General features: G+C 34.4%; 1 protein-coding gene across 1 annotated transcript; it reads left to right on the top strand.

Annotated features, from left to right (window-relative positions):
- Positions 1 to 3,244: 3,244 nt before the first annotated feature.
- Positions 3,245 to 13,040, top strand: LOC100801953 (CRS2-associated factor 2, chloroplastic). Its single transcript, XM_003530592.5, has 6 exons — positions 3,245 to 4,009; positions 5,110 to 5,237; positions 5,957 to 6,182; positions 9,964 to 10,091; positions 11,062 to 11,206; positions 12,384 to 13,040. The coding sequence occupies exons 1-6, from the start codon at positions 3,355 to 3,357 to the stop codon at positions 12,881 to 12,883; spliced, it is 1,782 nt and encodes a 593-aa protein (XP_003530640.1). The 5' UTR covers positions 3,245 to 3,354; the 3' UTR covers positions 12,884 to 13,040.
- The last annotated feature ends 326 nt before the right edge of the window (positions 13,041 to 13,366 follow it).

Raw genomic sequence — 13,366 nt, 5'->3', positions numbered from 1 at the left:
ATTGGTATATTTTGGAAAATAGTGGTTGTCATAAGAAGGTCTTAGGTGAGAAAGTTGTTTTCGAGAGTGTTTGGTACCTATTCCCTTTTTGTCTATGGCAGAAGGAACATTGTTGCTATAACAAACTAAATTCTCCATTTTTGTTAATTTGAAGGCAATGTCCATTGTCAGAGGTTAATGTTTGGTGGAGGTGAGGTTGTTTATGAAACCTCAAGGTTGCGTGATTGGAAAGTTGTAGTATTGTGATTGATTTATTAATTTTTGTTGCTGCGGTATAGTTGATGATAGTGGTTTAATGGCAGAATCTGTTTAATGTTTGTTGATATTTTTTAACAATTCTCTTTCAATTTTAATGGGCAAAAAAGCCATTAAGGTTGTCGGAGGACAATAATATCTTATTATCTCATTAATGACAAATTTGTCTTTGTCTATTAAAATATTATAAAATTTATAATATTAAAAAATTAAAAAACCTAGACAAACTTACAATATCAAGTTAGATTTCTTTGTGCACCAAACAAAAAGAATTTACTAGTCTACTGGAGCACGCGCCGTCAACTATATCTACAATTCCCATTAAATACTCATAGTGGGAATTTATTTTCAAAATTTTTATACATTTTTATTTAGTTATCGAGATATGAAGTTAATTTATACTATTATTATTTTTAATAAATTATGATTTATATGAATAGAATAATATTTCTTATATTGCTTTTATTGGTTGGTTTAATGTTGTCAAGAGTTCTCTTATTTCTTTAGTTACTTTATTTTCATAAGTAAATGTCATTTGCGAAACTAAAATGTTAACTGTTTTATTATATATCCATTAAGATAACAACTAAGTTGTATGAAAATATAAATTATAATTAAATTTACAAATAGTTAATTGAATTTTGGAAAATCACATTTTAGTTTGTATTATTTTAAATTAACTAATCTTATTTTTGGAAAACCACATAAGAACCAAAATTTGGACTTATAAGTTACGGGAAAAATCCAAAAAATAGATTGGAAATAAAAAATAATAACTATTGATTTAAAATCCAAAAATAGAAATTATCCCGTGACATATACTATCCCCTAGGACGGATCCACAAGTTAATCGTAAGAACTTCATAGGAGAGCTAAAAAATACATTAAATAAATATTAATTAAATTTTAAAAATACTTAAAACGAGACTAAATTAAACACCGTACAAACATTCACTAACAGATTTTTAGACTATGGTAGCGAGTTTAAACACTGACAAAATTATCTACAAGAGTAAGAGGCCATACAACAACAATAAATCATCAATATAATATTTTGAATATAAAATAAATGTAAAATATCTCTAAACTAATACTATCTATGTTCATTTTCATAAGAAATAAACAATATTACATTTTATATTATAACTTGTTTCTTAAAAATAGAAACAGTATCATCTTAATAGATATAATTGGTTTGTAAAAATATAGTGGACAGAAAAATATAGTTACATTTATCTTGTTCTTCTCTATATAAAGATAAGCACGGTGAGTACTACCCACTATGATAGATATTACTACATTATACTTCCCACTTGCCACATGGAAGTCACAACAATGACAACATTCAAATAAATTTTAAGAAAATCCTAAACATATATCAATTAAAATAAATATTTTTTATCATTTTTTTTTAAAATTAATACATTGAAACAAAGATTATACTCATACCCATATGATATATTTAATTTAAATTATATAGCATGATATATAACATCAATAAAATGTATTATTTGAAAACAACAGATGTTAAAACTTTTACGAGTATATTTCTTAATCAACTTTATAACTTTACTTACTTCTAATCAAATTCTGAATTAGTCAGATTCATTTTCTCTAATGAATTGAATGATTAAGAAAAAAAAATCTTTTACAAGTACATTTTTAAAATACTAATACATTAATTGATCCATGTTATGAAAATACTTAGTGGGTATTTGTTTTCAAAATTTTAGCATTTCATTAAGAAAATTTCAATATATAGAAAATTTTCGTTTCATTTTATTTTTCACTTTACTCTTTTTTTAAATATGTATAAACAAAAAATTAAAATCATTAAATATAAAACATTTCGTGCTGACAAACATATTCATCTCTACTGGTGCAAAAAGAGAATTGCCCATAGTTGAGGAAATCAAAGCGCACGAAAGTCGCCTTGAAGAACTCCTCCACTCAATGAAAGTGTTTATACATTTCTATTTAGATTGAGATTTGATTGACAATTATAGTAATTAACATAAACATAAAAAGACTTCTTAGTGAAGTCCTTATTAAAAAAACTAATTGATGTTATTACACTTTTTTTTTTGGGAAAAATATTTTGGAACATACATGTGGCATCTATCATAAAAAATTTAAAAATATTTAATTTATATTATTATTGATAAAATAATTTGAGGTTGTGATATATTTCTATAAAAAAATAAAATTAATATATAGATATTAATCTATAAAGTTTCTATCTATTAAGTTATTAAACATAGTGTCAAAATAATATTATGTAATAAATATATTAACTAATTAAATTAAAAATAATATTTAATATAAAAATTTCAACACCAAATATAAATATTATTCAACAAAATATTCATATATGAACTTATTTACATTTATTTTATATGATTTATAGGATTTCAGAGTAAAAATAAATATTATTGAGTTTAAGTATGCAAATATGTTACATACTTTAGAGAGAAAAAGTTGTCGCCCATAAAAAAATATTTATTATATATTCATGTAAGAAAAATTACACTATCATATAAATATTAAACAACATTAAATTTTCATGTAAGAAGTAAAATGTATACATTAGATAAACAAAAAAAGAAAGTGAGAAAGATAAATTCTACAACAATAAAATTAAATTATAGAAATTATTTTCTTAGGCGAATTATAGAAATTATTAAGTAATAAGTATTTATACAAATTTATCATTCAATTTAAATAAAAGGGTTATTGAGTAATTGTGCTAGCCTAAATAATTCTAATATAAAAAGTAGAAAAATTAGATTGATTAGCATAAATTTAAAACTGTAGTTAAATAAGATATATAAGATATTATAAATTTTGATATATATTTTTGTTTTCTACCGATAAAAAAGAAATTATATTGACTAGAAGAAGTTTTATTTTATGCCCCAAAAAAATCACGGGCCTTGAAGCATGGTCCATTGCTGTTAAAACCAAGCCCATAACGTTGCACATGTGACATGTATTACACTATGCGTCGACGACAGAAAAATATCAGTGCAGCTGAAACGAGAGACGTTATGAGTTCCCTCCCTTTCACTCTTTAATCCCCACCAGCAAAACAGTTTCCAAATGGTAATAGTAGCATTATCCTCCTCCCTTCCCGCCGGAAGAAACCTCTTCTCCTCCATTCCACCAACGCCGCCACCCCCCACCACCGTCTCCGCCACCCCACAACCACCAATCCCAATCCCCAAATACCCCCCTCCCCGCAAAAAACCCCAACCACCCCCACCACAGAACCCCGCCCTCAAACACCACCGCCGCTCCAAGTACCACCGGCCAGTTCCCCGTGACGGCGGCATCATCGCCTCCGACGGCGCGGACCGCGCCGTCGTAATCGGGGAGTCCGGCGTGTCGTACCTGCTCCCCGGCGCGCCGTTCGAGTTCCAGTTCAGCTACTCCGAGACGCCCAAGGCGAAGCCGATCGCCATCCGCGAGCCGGCTTTCCTTCCCTTCGCCCCTCCCACGATGCCGCGGCCGTGGACCGGGAAGGCGCCGCTGAAGGGCAAGAAGAGCAAGAAGGTTCCGCTCTTCGACTCGTTCAATCCCCCGCCGGCCGGCACCAAGGGCGTGAAGCTCGTGGAGATGCCCGGGCCGTTTCCCATGGGGCAGTTTCCGCTAGAGGGGAAGAGCAGGGAGGAGATTCTCGGAGAGCCTCTGAAGAAGTGGGAGATACATATGCTGGTTAAGCCCATGATGTCTTACAATCGCCAGGTTAATCTTGGTTAGTTCTTTCGCATCATCTTTTATTGTGCAAAATGTGGTTCCGTCAATAATGGTGTTAGTTCCTGTACTTTGAAAACCCTAGTCGTAGTTAATCTTGGTTAGTTCAAAGGCTTAAATACATTTTCTTTACCCTGCCACTTTTTTTTTTCATTTTCGCCCCTAACAAAAGAAACCGTTTTAGTGCTTGCAAAATGTGAGTTTGTTTTTCATCCTTGAAGTGCCTTAGATAGCACTTTTTTCCACTGTTCAAAGTTTTTTTTTTTTACTGGTCAAAGCGCTATCCAAAAAACTTTAAGGACGAAAAACAAAACAATCTAATTTTGGAAGGACTAAACGAAAAAAAAAAATTGCAGGTACGAAAAGGAAAAAAAAAAACGCTAAATTGTAGGGACCAAAAATGTATTTAAGCTTTATAGTTTTTTCACACTGTATGGAAATGATTCAAGGGTGGGTAGGTAGTTAGTTAGTTGTTGGATGAGTCCAAGTGGTAGGAACCAGTAACCACTCACTCATGCAACTCCTTTGAGTGTGTTTGCTTTATTTGTTGTTTATGATCAAGGTCTTGAATGGTGGTTCCATTGCGATATGTTGGGTACAAATGTGGTTGGTGAGACTGCAATTGCGGTTGTGAATGGTGATGGGGTTGCAGTGACTCCAAAAAACTGGACCAATGTTTTAAATTGCAGTGGGAAAATGTGACCACAATTGTAATAGCAATGCAGTTGCAGTGAGTAAAAAAAACCTTGACATTGGGACTGCAATTGTGGTTTGAGACCGTTTTTTAAAATAATGACCCTGATTTTGCAGCCAAAGTTGCATTTGTGGATCGTATTTTAAAACCTTGTCTCTGATGATGAGTGGCTTTGATCATTGGTTAAGTGTTATCTGAACTGTGTTTTTTTATTTCTTGCGAGGCTTTACGATGATAATGAATTAAATCAAGTTTTTAAGTGGTTCACAATCATGGTATGATGCAGTTGTTGTGGCCAATGCAATTTAGATACTGGCATTGCCTTCATGTGATGCAGTTTGCAATTTAAAATCCTGAATTTATTATTATGAGTTAAGATTTGATGATGTTTAGTTCTGATGGTCTAGGAAGGGATGGATTAACGCATAACATGCTGGAGTTGATACATTCACATTGGAAGCGTCGCCGAGTCTGTAAAATTCGTTGTTTAGGTGTTCCAACTGTAGATATGGATAATGTTTGCCATCATATTGAGGTATGGCACCCCTTTTCATTTTTTCAAAATTTATTTGTAATCTTGTGTAGTTTGCGGTTGCATATTTCTTACCTCAAAATCTCTTTTCATTTAATCTGTGAGCATATTTATATCTACAATTGCACAAGATCATTCCTGGGCATATATTGCTCAACATGGATTATGACCTGGAAATGAAAATATGTTAGTTAGAGAACTTTTAGCTGAAACTGTTTTTCAGCAAATTTTAAAGTTGTAGTCTAGTGTTTTAAAATTCACCAATAGCATATAACATTTTTTAGCAGTGATGAACGTAATAAGGTTTGGCTGTACTTGACTGAGTAAGGGATCAAAAGTTACTTTGAGCTCTTGGTAGTTCCCATTTGAGTTGTTAAAATGTATACGATGAGTGATGCTCTAGCTGGGTGGTCAAAAGGCATTGAATGCTGATTTTGGGACAATATTATTAGTTGAGGCAATATTCAGTTGAATTGTTCTGGCGGGTTCTGTTTCCTAGTTGAGGCATTTTTTTTTTGTCTTCAATACTGTCTTTAATTCATAGTTAGATTGAGAATAGATTTTGTTGATGCTTTTACTTTTTTTTAGTTCCTCTTCCGTTTAATCAATTACAGCACACAATGTTGACAAAAGCAATAGATTATTATGAGCCATGCATGAAAGTTGGTTGTTGCTTAACATTATTTGTTTACTTTGAAGTCAAACTATGTATGTTATAACAGGAGAAAACAGGGGGGAAAATAATTCATCGGGTTGGTGGTGTAGTTTATCTTTTCCGTGGCAGAAATTACAACTATAGTACTCGTCCACAGTATCCAGTGATGCTCTGGAAGCCAGCTGCTCCTGTTTACCCAAAACTTATACAGGATGCTCCAGGAGGATTAACAAAAGATGAAGCTGATGAATTACGGATGAAGGGGAAAAGCCTGTTACCAATATGTAAATTAGGTAACCATCTATTGGGGTTTCATATCTGTCTTTCTAATGCACACACTCGTATGTAGCATGAAGAAATTTGACAATTTATTGTACCCTTTGTCTTTTTTTTTTTGTCTTGCCTTGAGTAACTGAAGTCACAGAAGTTGAGCCAAGACTTTTTTCTAAACTCAAACTCTTTAGGCTTAAATATTTTTAATCTGTCTGAAATACATTTTGGTGCCATTAATAGCTATCTGAGTTCTATAACACTATTAACAAGTCATTAGGATTAATAATCGATAGAATTGGTTCAGAATACAAAGGAAAGAATGATTTCTTATTGTTGAACCCTAAATTTCAATTGTTGTGCCAATGTGGTACCTGCCTTAGGCTAGGGTTAGAAGATACAAAATAAATGATTTCCCTCAATATTATTCTCCTCACTCTCTAAGAGTCTACCTTTCTCAAATGATAAGATGATTTCTCTATCAACCTCCCCTCTTTATTTATGGGCAATATGCCTTATTTCTTCTGCCCAACTAACTACCTCCCTCACTAACAGGCACCTAACTAACTACTAATGGGTATCTATCAATAATATTGAAGTATCACTGCCTGTTGGGTCTGAAAAGAAGGAAACATAGTTAGGGGCAGTTAGCCAGTTACTGCAACTAAGTTAAGGGAATCAGTTAAACAAATATAGGAGAATAAAGATGAAAAGATTCATTCAGAGAATTAGAGCATGCTTTTTGCAGATGACATAGTCCTCCTTGGAGAGTCGAGGGAGGAGTTGAATGAGAGGTTGGAAACTTGGAGACGAGCTCTAGAAACACATGGCTTTCGCCTAAGCAGAAGCAAATCAGAGTATATGGAATGTAAGTTCAACAAAAGTAGGAGGGTATCTAACTCAGAGGTGAAAATAGGAGACCATATTATTCCTCAAGTCACACGGTTTAAATATCTTGGGTCTGTAATACAGGATGATGAAGAAATTGAAGGGGATGTGAATCATCGCATTCAAGCAGGATGGATGAAATGGAGAAAAGCATCGGGGGTGTTATGTGATGCAAAGGTACCGATCAAGCTAAAGGGAAAGTTTTATCGGACTGCGGTAAGACCGGCGATTTTGTACGGAACAGAATGTTGGGCGGTCAAGAGCCAAAATGAGACTAAAGTAGGTGTAGCGGAGATGAGGATGTTGCGGTGGATGTGTGGTAAGACTCGACAGGATAAAATTAGAAACGGAGCTATTAGAGAGAGGGTTTGAGTAGCGCCTATTATAGAGAAGATGGTGGAAAATAGACTTAGGTGGTTTGGGCATGTAGAGAGAAGACCGGTAGACTCTGTAGTGAGGAGAGTAGACCAGATGGAGAGAAGACAAACAATTCGAGGCAGAGGAAGACCCAAAAAGACTATAAGAGAGGTTATCAAGAAGGATCTCGAACTTAATGATTTGGATAGAAGTATGGTACTTGATAGAACATTATGGCGGAAGTTGATCCATGTAGCCGACCCCACCTAGTGGGATAAGGCGTTGTTGTTGTTGTTGCTGTTGTATCTATCTATCTATCATTCAATTTTCTTCCATGGGTTCATAACAATTGGTCCAACCTTCTGGATCTTATTGGGGAAGAAGTGGAGAATTTGATGGTGTTCTTGAAGAAATGACCAGAGATCAGGGGCTACAGCCTCATTGGATTCCTGAATTTCTGAGATTAGAGTATTGATAGAATCATAGAATTGAAGAGCTTAAGTAGATACTTCATAAGTTGCTGAGGAAGTAGGGAATTGATCCCGAGGAGGAAAAGGCAAAAGCACAAACATGGTGAGGACCTGCTTCATCACAATTGAGCAAGAACAAGGAAAATGTGGAAGGAGGATGTTCAGAGTTTGCCAGTGATGAATCTTGTTCTTGGTGCAAGACAGTCGTAGTTTCAATGGAAGTGGTGCATTGGGTTGGATGTTGGAACAGGAAGAAACAAATGCATTACAAGATTGGCCATTCAATAAGGTGCTGGAAAAACAAGAAACAAAAGCAGAACCAGATAAAGTGACAGTAACAGGGATGACCCAGTGGCAGAGGTGATAGAGGCAGAAGTCAAAGATGCAGATACAAGAATTGATCACGATTTCCAAATCTCAGATTTGGTGACAATAAAAGAACTCTAGAAAGAACTTGTTACAATGAAATGGAAATAACTGGAATCATGACACTGTCATGGTGTTAACATACAGGTCAAGATGGAGAAACCACTGCTGTCATGGCTAGGTTTTGGTCTCAATGTAGGGGCAAAGATGAACATCTGTGTACGGTGGTCGGGCATAAGTGGATGCACCCCCTTATTATGGCTAGAAAATTTTGGGTTTTGAGCAGTCCAGTCAGCCTATTGCTGCTGTCGGAACCACCACATTGGGATTTGTATGGTAGCTGAGGGAACAAAACCATGCCTTGCATGCTGCAATTTTGTTCTAGTAGAAACTAGGGCATGGACTGACCAACCCATTTTGAATAAACAAACAAAAAATGTTCTTCTGAGGAAATCCTTCCTTTGGATGCATGTTGATTTGGGTGGTGGCATCTCAAAGAAAAGTGACAGGAAGAATCTTCTGGAGCAGACTTAAGTAGAATGCAAGTGGGACATATGATTGTGCTTCAGAACTCAGGCTGCATCAGAAATCCAGAAATGCTTCAGACAAGGAAAAGCTGTCAGGATTAAGAAATATGTTGTCAGAGTTCTATAAATCTGATGGGAATCATTGCCAGAATGTAGACAGAGTTTTGTTTAGATTCTTATTCCCTCCTCCAATTCCAGTATTTCGTTAAGGCAAAAAATATTGATAAAATTTTTGTTCTTAAGCAAGTATAATGATTTCTTCCAAAGCTTATTCAAGACAATGGGGATGTTGTGTTGGGTGAATTTTTGGTGGTGTGGTTTACTCACCCACATGTGCTTTGGAACAAAACATGGACCGGGATAGTGGCACTGATCATGACGATTATGGAGGGTTTTTTTTCTGCTTAATTGGCCAAGCCCAACCTTGTCTTGGCATTATTTAGGTTCATGAAAAAGGCTATGGGCATTGGAAATCTGTCCACTGAGGCCATATTTTGAACTAATGGGCCAATCCCAAGTCTTTGGGCAAAGAAGTTGCCATTTGAAAATAGAACATCTGACTAGTTGCAGGTTTGAGCCCTCATCCGTCTTCTTGGAGTGAGGTAAATGTGAGTTCTCTAAAGTGCTCAGAGCCTAAGAACTTCCTCTGGCTTAGACTGAGGCACCATCTCCTTACCATGAAATTTTTATTATTCATTTCCAGCTTTCAGGATTTCAACCTTGGGGGTACAATGTTGAATTTCAGGGGAGGTGGTATTGTTAGGAAAGAAGGGAAGAAAAAGTAGATAGAGATAGTTAGAGTAGTTAGCGGGAATCAGTTAGATAAATCAGAGGGGTTAGATTAAGGATGGAAGGGATTTATTCAGAAAATTTAAAAGTTTGTATGAAAAGGACAACTCTTTGTGAAGGGGAAATCTTTACAGGTGAATTCTATCAAGTTCTCTATCAATAAAATTGTTTGTTTCCTTTGTTTCTATCAAGTTCTCTTTTTTCTTTCATGGGTTATCACTCTGTCCAAATAAAATACTTGTTCCTGGTTAGTAGAGTAAGAATATAGATAATTCAAATAGAACCCATAGTATAAATTATTATTGATATTACATTCTTCTTTTTAGATGATTAACATTCATTTGAGACATGAATTAAGGTTCTTATTTCTAAATTTCTACCTCTAATTTACTTCTTTCCTGTTGCAGCCAAAAATGGAGTATATACATCCCTTGTAAAGGATGTCAGAGATGCTTTTGAAGGAAGTATTTTGGTGAAAATTAACTGCAAGGGATTGGATCCTAGTGATTACAAGAAAATAGGTGCCAAGCTTAAGGTATCTACATAACAGGCTTTGTATATCGATTTATTCCTTTTGCACCTTGTTAGTTACGCCTCGCGTCATTCTTTTTGCACCTTATTAGTTATGCCTGAAACAAACAATTTTGATATCTGTTCTAGGTATTAATTGCACTAATTCATTTATGTACCATAAGATACAAAGTTATATATGATTCATCTTATGATATGAACTAAGTGATACGTAGCCATATCTATCAAATAATGGGGTTTGAATTGTTAATCGTAAGATTCTAATAACTAAGGATAATTGAATAGAATAAGGAGAGAAATTACCCTTCAAAGGGTTTCCCTTATAACTGAACACTTGCTTAGTTCTCACAAATTACAATTTCCTGAAATTCTTCTGTTTATCTAACCTGTTCCTAAGTACCTTGACTCCCCTTTTATTCTTCCAAGAAAGATTTAGGAAAGAAAGCAAGAACATGGTTCGACTAGGAAAGCAAATCCTTAAATAATACAGGTGAATTAATTAATGATTATAACTTCTCAGTTGGTAAGTGCCAAATTCACATGAAGTGCGTGATTGAGTATTCATCAATTTGATTTTTCGTATTATTATCTGTCTCAGGCTATATGCTAAAAGTGAGCTTCAGGACTGGTCTATCATTGAATTTGAAGGCACCCTTATGGTAGTTAACCAGGGAATTATTATTTCAAAATAGAATTTTCTGCACTCAACTACCAAAATAAAAATAGTTCATCTTCTATACTTGTGACAAAGCTCAATGCTTTTGTTATCGAACTTCATTATGTGTCGGCTCTGGGGAAAATGAGGGACTTGTTACAATTGATCACTGCAACATAATATGCATTGGAATTTGTTTATAGTCTTTAATATATATTTGTTCATGATAATACAAGATCATGTTCAGTTTAAGTTTAGCCTCAATCAATTGAAATAGGAATATTGTGCTGCATCCATTTTGATAGTCTTGTTTTGGCAGGATTTGGTTCCTTGTGTGCTGTTGTCTTTTGATGATGAACAGATATTGATGTGGAGGGGCAAAGACTGGAAATCAAGGTACCCACAACCTCTGCCAGTTTTTACGCCTTCAAAAGCTAACATTGTTGGGAATTTGGAAAATTCAGGTATGTGTTTGAGAAAATAAATTCGGTCGAACCATTTTTTTTTAATATCCTGTCCCAATTGAATTCGTGTACAGTGTGCATACATATACGTGTGTGTATATAAATTATGAAATATTCTTAGTGAAGAGGAAGGAACATTCAAGAATGAGGGTTCCCAATATATATCCTAAAATGGAAAACAAAAGTTTAAAACTAAAAAATTAAAATTTAGATACACAATCAATGAGTATTTTATGTTCAAAGTAAGGTGATAGTAAGCAATCATGGCTCTAGAAAAGAAATGGTTTTTTCTTAAAACAGGTTTGGAGTTTAGGACATGTTTGATGCAATTCCCCAGCTGATAATACTATGATAAGTGCTCAAATTTCTCTCTATGGATTTCAATGTTGGAGTTTATTATACAAATTTTAAGGAATGGCCATGGACTGAAAGACACATTTTAGAAAGGCATTTCATCGTGGTTTCATGAATTTTCTCGAGCTAATTGGATGTTTGAGGAATAGTTGAATTAGCTTCGTGTTCAGTAAATTTGATGTTTTGGGGAAGCTTGTACAATTGTTTGGACACCTTTGTATAGTGATATTGGGGAGAAATTAAGGAAAGAAGTTTTACTGCCGATCCAGAAAAAAAATGGAAAGTCTTACAGTTACTTTTTGTTTGTAAAATGAAGACAAGTTCAGTTCCACATGGGGAGATGCAGCTAATGAAGTTTCATTGAATTTTCTTCTATAATAACTTAATTATGTTCTTTTATATGAGGTGACTCATTTTACCCGGATGATTTTCATTGCATTGAGATTGAGTTTTCTTTCTCTTTATCTGCTAAGTTATAAATATGATGACTGCAAAAAATATTTTCCTAGGGAAGCTTTGATGATAAACAACAAACATACTATTTTTGTGGTCTTTTCCTTACCACTCATTGATTATTCAACTGCTGTCTGTTATACTACTTCACAGTTTTCTAATGTGCATATTCCTTTAACTTTTTATATATATATATATATTTAAAATATCAGCCTCCAAGAATTAGGCATTGTCTTTCCTGTGCCATAGATGAATTATATATGATATTTTTGTGTTTGTTCGATATCATGACCAGGTCATATGGTAAAATATCAGTTGATAACATTGGCCATGCAACATTGTAATGTAATGTTTTCACAATGTCAATCAGGTGAGACTGACGACAATCAATACAAGCATGATGGCAACATGGTGAACACGAGCCCAAAAATGTTGTCTCTGTGGAAGCGTGCAATCCAGTCAAGCAAAGCTTTGTTGCTGGATGAGTTTAATCTCGGTCCTGATGCTCTCTTGGAGAAGGTAGAGGAATTTGACACTGTTTCACAGGCCTTGGAGCACTCCCATCCAGCATTTAGTTTGTCAAGTAAAGAAAATGATGCTGAAGGTTCATCTGCAAACTTTGAAAATAGTTATTCTAGTGATGGCTTACATACTGAAGAGGATTATGCAAAGTTCGAAGATAGTTATTCTAGTGATGCCTTACAAACTGAAGAGGAAGAGGAAGAGGAAGAGGATGAGGATGAGGATGAGGATGAGGACTACTATGATGATGAAGACGATGACTTGTATGCGGTGGACACATCGGCTCAACCCGGATCATTACCTGTTGATATGATTGTCAAAAAGCTAAAACAAAGACCATTGGAGTAAAAACTATTTAAAAATAAAAATGACAACTTGAAGAGCTTTTGTATTGACCAAAATAGCAGGCATGAAATGTAAAATTACCAATAAAAGAAATAAATTAGTTATCTGTAAATTACGAATTGGACATTTTCTCATGCACTATATGCCTTGGTTTCATGAATGACACGTATTTGTGCGACAACGACTACGTTTACAACATGTGGTGGCCCAGTCGTGCTGAAAGAGAATCATGGTTTCTGAAAATGGTGAATTAGAGCCAAGCCAACTTTGTTACCTGATGCTGCACTCCTTCAAATAATATATTCACATCACGGAGTATCCAGTGATTAACTGCTTCTCTAGTTTTCCCACTCTTAAGTCCATCCCTCACCAATGACATTGTCTGTTTCGGCTTATTTATTTATTTTTAATATTTTTGTTTGTTTAATCTTATTTGCAAAAAACTAAGCTAAACTCAAACGAAAAATGTTTTAATTATAATTTTTA

This window comes from Glycine max, chromosome 8 (assembly GCF_000004515.6).
Source record: "Glycine max cultivar Williams 82 chromosome 8, Glycine_max_v4.0, whole genome shotgun sequence".
In the NCBI taxonomy this organism is placed as follows: Eukaryota; Viridiplantae; Streptophyta; class Magnoliopsida; order Fabales; family Fabaceae; genus Glycine; species Glycine max.
Note: the sequence above shows the minus strand (reverse complement) of the source record. Positions and strands in the feature narration are given on the sequence as shown.

Bases quoted from the DNA above. Each gene is read 5' to 3' on its own strand.
- LOC100801953 (XM_003530592.5), top strand. From the start codon at position 3,355: ATGGTAATAGTAGCATTATCCTCCTCCCTTCCCGCCGGAAGAAACCTC. The intron at 5,238-5,956 runs GTATGGCACCCC...ATGTTATAACAG, and splicing joins ATGTTTGCCATCATATTGAG to GAGAAAACAGGGGGGAAAAT. The intron at 11,207-12,383 runs GTATGTGTTTGA...AATGTCAATCAG, and splicing joins TGGGAATTTGGAAAATTCAG to GTGAGACTGACGACAATCAA.